The sequence below is a fragment of the Toxotes jaculatrix genome, chromosome 14 (genome assembly GCF_017976425.1).
Source record: "Toxotes jaculatrix isolate fToxJac2 chromosome 14, fToxJac2.pri, whole genome shotgun sequence".
NCBI lineage: Eukaryota > Metazoa > Chordata > Actinopteri > Toxotidae > Toxotes > Toxotes jaculatrix.
This window is the reverse complement of record NC_054407.1, coordinates 15,148,222-15,154,714: the sequence shown is the minus strand read 5'-3', so window position 1 is coordinate 15,154,714 and position 6,493 is coordinate 15,148,222. Positions and strand designations below refer to the sequence as shown.

Genomic DNA, 6,493 nt, shown 5'->3' with positions numbered 1-6,493 from the left:
TCTGCTGTAGGAGACTGGTGTAAATGAGTTTTTTATTGGAAAGCTGGTATTTGTTGGTATTATTGTATGTAACAATCATTATCAGTGTCTGTTACACTTCTTTGCTCAGGTCAGGAATGTCAACACAGTTGCGGTAATTATATTTCAGAAGCTCGTCAGCAGTCGTCATGTGTTGGCTGGGAAATAAACCTAAATCTGCTCTTGAGCAATTTCTTGTCTGTTTTTCTTTTTGTGGTACTCCTGTATTATTAATAAGCTTGGTAATAGTAAATATTAAGACACATAAATCAAGCTTATTGCAGTATCAAGCCAGGCCAGCTCTCTCATGCTCACACACACTGTTATTACCTGTGTGAAATATTGTCTTTGCTGACAGGTTCCTCTGTAGTCTAATGACGTTGTCTGGTTTTCTGGACTTTCCCCGGCTTCTTTTATTTCGAGGCCACTCTGCACTAAATAACAGAGGAAGACGGGCTCTGGGCCCTCTGCAGTCGCCACACCTGGGCCTTCGCTTCCTTCCTGCCCTCCCCGGGAATTCTTCACTTTCACCACCTGCAGAGGGGACAGTAGTGAGGGGGTTGGGGGGTGGGATGGGGGGGGCGGGGGGCGGGGGGGTCTACCCCATTATACCTTTCCTCCCTCTTAGGCTTGGCTCTGCAATTTTATTCCCTCTCAGCACCATTAGAGTAACCTGTCCTGGCTTGTGTGGAGGTACAGTCCTCTTTTACTGCACTTCACAAATGAGACAGTGGACATGTTCCTGTTAGATATGTACAAATGTGCTGCAAGAGAAAAAGACAGTTGCAAGTTACTCATGTCAGTTTTATTAAAACATGTGGCGGTGATGGTGCACTTTGATCTAGCACAATTACTATTTCACCCTTAAGCAACAGCTAAAAGTTGATTTTGACTGGGGAAATAAGCCACGTCACAAAACCACTCCATTCATATGCAGGTTCAAAAGTTTTGTGTTGCTAGTGTCCTCTGCTGGCTGCAAACTGAACTGAAGCTATTCCTTTCTGGTCTGTCTACCCTTTTCACATCCTGCTTTCTACTGTGAGATTATAGCTATGACTGGAAGACACTAAAAGATAGACACTTTCCTGTGACTAATGCTCCAGATGTTAAGGCTTTACAGGTCTTTGGTTCAGCAGTGTACAACATGCCAATGGGTCAGTCATTACAAACTCATGTTGTGCAGCTAAGCAACTTAAACTTAAAATTTTAAACTGTAGCTGAGACCCAAAAAGTTCACAAGATTACCTAAGAAAATCCTAAATTTTAAGGAAATGCATAGAAAATGCTGTACAACACATCTACAATATTTCCATGAGATGGAACAAAACTTCAGTGAAGAGCTGACACAAGTTGACATAGAATATAGCTGGAGCTGGTCAGAGAATTATGGAATAAGATTAAGAGAAGATTTAAAGGGTTGACGGATTACCAAGATTACATAAATGTTTCCTTTTGTTTACTTACAGAACACATCAAACAATGCAATATCAATATACATATAAACTGTTCACATAGCATGTTATAAACAGAGGCACAGTATTGTATGAGATAAGTATGAGGTACAGATAAAAGGTAATGAAAATGATAACAGCATAACAAATGTGTACATATTCAATGGAAGAACATCAACAGAGCTTTATTGTGGTGGTAGGTCCCTCTCTGGATAAAATGGCTGCCCAACATACAAAAACAGTTGAAGGGAACGATTTTTTTTTAAATTTCTGTCATCATCTCATACACAACATCAACAAACACTCATCTGGGATGATAAACATCTTCCAGAGCAAGTATATTGTATATGTCATTGACAGATGACCGGCTGAATATGTCAAATACTAAATTTATTTGTGCAATTCCAACACTGAGCGCTTTCTTTCTTCTAAGTTTTCCTCCAAGACCTGTCTGTTTAAACACAAACGTAATGACAGCATTTGTTCTCTCAATACAAACTCGATACTGAAACACTGCAGTGCTGTTAGTGGCCATGGGGCCCTCACAAAGGGGGCTAAACAAAGTAAAATTTGACAGCTGTGAGTGGAATGCCACTACCTTCTACACAAAGTACTGATGTGTTTTTAACCAACTCCTGTCAAGTCAATATATATTAGCGTTTCATTAAAATATTTTCCTATGCTTTCTCTTATTTCAGAACACACACACATACTCACATATGCACACACTCTTTCATTAAACTGTTGCTGACAGCTTTATAAGTGGTCATATTCACATACATCTTAAGAAGAATACGATTTAACAAGTTTCAGAGAAGCCACATACACGCGGCACATGTACAGAAGGCCATGGTTTAAAAAAATAAAAATTCTACACTGCATAGATAAAATAAGATAATCCTGTACCCAGTCCCAGAGTCCAAATTATACACTTTCTTTGTACATTTTTAACTCCATGAGGAAACACTGTATGCTGGACAGATGCGGCAGACAGGTGCTTGTACATCGGCTACAGCTTCACAGGATGTTAATAGGTTTGATGAAGCTTCTTTTGGTTAAATACTAGAAAAGAAGTAACATGCAAATGTTGGGTTTTCTTGATTTGCCCATAAAAAAATCTACACATGAATAAGAAAAGCAGCCTTTGTGTTATGTCCTTAAAATATGAGTGAATATATCTAACTGTTTAAGACATTACAGTTATAAAAAAGAAGAAAAAAATTACACATTTCCTATGATTTTGATTCTTAATTAGCTAATTTACAGTTCATTTTACAGGAAAGAAAAATAGCAAAATAGCAGAAGATTTATGTTTTTCTATTAAAAGATGTAATTAAATATCCTGGTGCTGGTACGTGATCATAATGTATATAATATCCAGTTAATATCCAGGGTTAATGTTCAGGTCATCACCATCTTCAGTCCTTACATTTTGTCCCTTGTTCAGCAGTTCAGTCTTTATTTGTTATCACTCCTCTTAGTAAAAGTCTGTCCAGGTGATCAACTCTGTCTTACTTACTCTTCTGTGAGCCAATCATCACCTTGGACACAAAGTTGACAATGGCACTGGCTGGCTGCTCAGGGTCATGCTCTGCAAACAGGTGGCATATATTGTCCATGGAAGTGCCAGTTTTCCTCGCCACAAAGCCAAAGATCCTGCAAAGGGAAGCAAAGTACTTAATCATCTGCCTCAAATTGACCAAGTCCCTGTGTAGATTGATGGGCAAAAATGGCAATAAAATTAAATCTGCAAAATAAATTGTGAAAAAAGTGAAGGAATTGAATACTTTCTGAAGCCAATATATGTTAAAAAAAAAGTTACTTACTTTGCTGAAGGACAGCCATCTTTCTTCCACCTATGTTAAGTGAAAAGAGGATAATAGAGGATTATTTAGCTATTGTCTTATAAGCACTTATCAAATACGCAGAGCCTCCCTTTGCATGTTCAAAATTAGCTCTGAAAATAAATTTTATTTTCATTGGATGATATGTTGATATGCCTTTGCTTATGTAATGCCTTGCTCAAAGCTATAATTATCTAGGAAACATTTTGTCATGCCACACCTTCTTGGAGTAATAACAGGTTTGCTTAACCAATAGCCATGACTAACACTCTGATAATCCTTCAGTGACATGTGGTCAGACCTAAATTAGTGATACTCACTTTCTATCTTGAGGGTCCAAAGCACAAAATATAACTGTATTGACGTTGTAATGCCTCCTGAAGAAGAGCCTAAAAAAAGACAAAGTGATGGTTATTGTGAGAAGTGGATCTTTACATGTATGTACGGTGTAAAACTTTGGTACTTACTTCCTCTGGTTGTCAGTGAGGGTGATTCCCTGGGAAGAAACTTTGAAGTGAACTACGGTGGAGGTTGGAGGAGGGCTGGCGCTCAGAGTCATACTGGTGGCTTTCTGTACTGCCTGGGCGCCCGTCAGGGACTCCATCTCCACTGAGCCCAGGTACCACACGTTACAGGCTGCAGCAGAACACAGATTCAAATTACACTCAGATCACATCAGCTAAGTGCAAATAACTGCGGAGCAAGTGTATACAGTGACAAACTCCTACAGTCCATAATAACAGGACAAGAAAAAATGGCCACGTGTGGATGCCCTCATTTCCAAAAGTGTCACAGGACTGCACACGAGGATTGTGTCAGTGTTTATGTACAGTGCCACCAGTTTGTCATGATGTCTATTCATAGCATGTGAAGTTAGACCCTTGATTACCTGCACCCTGTTTAAGCAGCTCAGCAGCGGAGTTGGTGACTGACTGTGAAGTATTCTCCACAACATCTTCAAGAGGATCTATGAACAAGAAAAGCAAAAACATTAGTCAGATTATTTAGTGAAAACCACAACAGATACATAAACAAATAAAATGACTAAATGGCTGGACAGTTAAATGGATTGACTGGAAGATATGGGTAGCCACAAAACCTAAATAATGTTTATTTTTAATTTATGACCATAATCCCTAAGAAAATAAAACTGTGTGACTGTGTGTGAATGTTTACCTCTGTCAGGTATGATAAGTTTACAGGGCAGGGCCAAGGGAGTGATTGAATGTTGGCAGACCAACGCTGTTAAGCTTCCTGTAAAAAAAAAAAGCAAATTAAATCAAAATTACAGTCAGATTTGATGCTTTATCAGTTACTTGCTTATTATGTCTACTAAATTATAGTACGTCTAAATAATGTCAGTGCAATGGCAATCTTGTTGGTTTGACTGATCATTCATGTCATCACTTTGCCACATCATCAACTGTCTGCTGCAGAGATACTGCTTTTATTCACCGCTAGCCACTGGTGCATTGCACCACAGACCAGTAGAGGGCAGTGTTGTGCATGACTGCTTGGTCTTCGGTGCGATACAGCCAAACAGCCAGGAGCTGTCACTGTTGTAAGGCAACTGTGCAAGGAGAGGTTTTAACATAGCATGCACTCACCAAAATAGGGCTCATTAGGGCAACCCTTCAGCCGAACTCCTTTCTGTGTACACTCGATCAGGAAGTGGCGTACTAATTCATTGGATAGATCACCTCCTGTTAGAAAAAAGGGCCAACAGAAGATGCGGAAAGACATATGAGAGATTATTAATTCCTCAAAACCGTCCACTATCTGACACCCTAGATTTCTTCTGGCCTAAATAAGAGCTCCTCCAAGCATTTATCTCGACACAACACGTAATTTTCCAGCCTTGTAGAGTTACATAAAACATATTAAATCACTCCATTCAATCTCTCCAAAGATTAATGGGATTATGATTCAACAGAAGCGTCTCTGAGGGGGCAGGAGGAGTCTACGTGAGGAATGTCTTGACACAAAGGCTTGGAGAAAGACCCGATCCTTAAGGTGGGTTGGGTTTCACACTTATAAGGAGCCACAATGCCCTAAGCTGAAAGTGTGGAGAAGGACCGTGTCATGATGTCACCACAGGTGCCGTTGGACTGCGGAGGGGTGAAAGCAAACAAAAGGACAGGTGTGAGTGGGGGATAAAACGAAATGGCTGAACGCTGTGGTGGGCTGGCAGAAGAAGGGCATAAGGGCATCCTTTGTGCCCTCATGTGTTGGTCTTTTCAAAAGATATACCTTGTTTCAAATTCAACTTGTTTGTGATGTACATTGGGTGAGATTTAATGTCCTCTGGTCCTTTTTTTGAGTGGGAAAAACCGATTTGTGAATCCCTATCACCACTCAACTGGTCTTTGTTTCACGTTGAAACATGGCCAGAGAATGTTTGGACAGATTCCTCTGGAGTCTTTGTTTTTCTTTACAAAAAAAAAAAAAAATCCTCTTCCCGTACTTCCTGAAACAAACACACTAGGAAGTAAATATCCAAGCAGCTTGTTTTGAACCCAGTCCTTGGATATTAAACCTAGTTATGTGGGGCAGGGAGCTTCCCAAGAGAAGGCCCTGGGATCAGAGGAGGCTTATGGACTCGGCACATCCTTTGTGAAGGGGTGAAACATTAGCTGTACATCTAAGACTATCGGGCAATAGGGGTCTGTTTGGCTTCATCATGACGATGCCCAGGAGAGAAACACAGAGCGAGGAGCTCTCACACACAAACAGAGGCAGGGACTCTCATGTTCCACCATGAAGGTGAGTACAGTGGGCTGTAACTGTAGATGGCTTTGTCTGGGGACTGTGTGATGTATGATTCCCATGAACACTGGTGCACCAATCCCTGATATCTTCATTATGATAACTGAAAGAATGTGTTTCAGCATTTTGGGAAAGCCATATTGAATGCATACTGCCTTCCTTTCTGAGAGTGAAATCAGAAGTTCAGTAGCGCTTAAGCGGTTTCTCCCTGCTGCTTTCTTTCAGTCTAAGCTAGGCTAACCGTGTCCAGACTTCAGCTACATAATTAACACACTCGTATGAAACGAGTATGAATCTTTTCATCTCACTCTTGGAGAGACAGCAAAAAGTGCATTTCCCAAAAATGCTAAATTATGATATTATTAAAAGTTAAGAATATAATACTAGCTGTAATAATGCAATACATGTCACATT

At 40.1% G+C, this 6,493-nt stretch overlaps 1 protein-coding gene across 2 annotated transcripts in view; it reads right to left on the bottom strand.

Moving 5' to 3' along the window:
- Positions 1 to 817: 817 nt before the first annotated feature.
- LOC121192871 (tensin-3-like) overlaps positions 818 to 6,493 on the bottom strand; it is a 30,353-nt gene continuing 24,677 nt past the window's right edge. For both annotated transcript variants that reach the window (XM_041054815.1, XM_041054816.1), the window contains 7 exons: positions 4,921 to 5,016; positions 4,490 to 4,567; positions 4,203 to 4,280; positions 3,781 to 3,949; positions 3,634 to 3,702; positions 3,296 to 3,325; positions 818 to 3,125 (listed from right to left, as the gene is read on the bottom strand). In XM_041054815.1, coding sequence (XP_040910749.1) covers positions 2,981 to 3,125; positions 3,296 to 3,325; positions 3,634 to 3,702; positions 3,781 to 3,949; positions 4,203 to 4,280; positions 4,490 to 4,567; positions 4,921 to 5,016 — 665 coding nt within the window. In that variant the 3' untranslated portion in view covers positions 818 to 2,980. The remainder of the gene's footprint in view (positions 3,126 to 3,295; positions 3,326 to 3,633; positions 3,703 to 3,780; positions 3,950 to 4,202; positions 4,281 to 4,489; positions 4,568 to 4,920; positions 5,017 to 6,493) is intronic.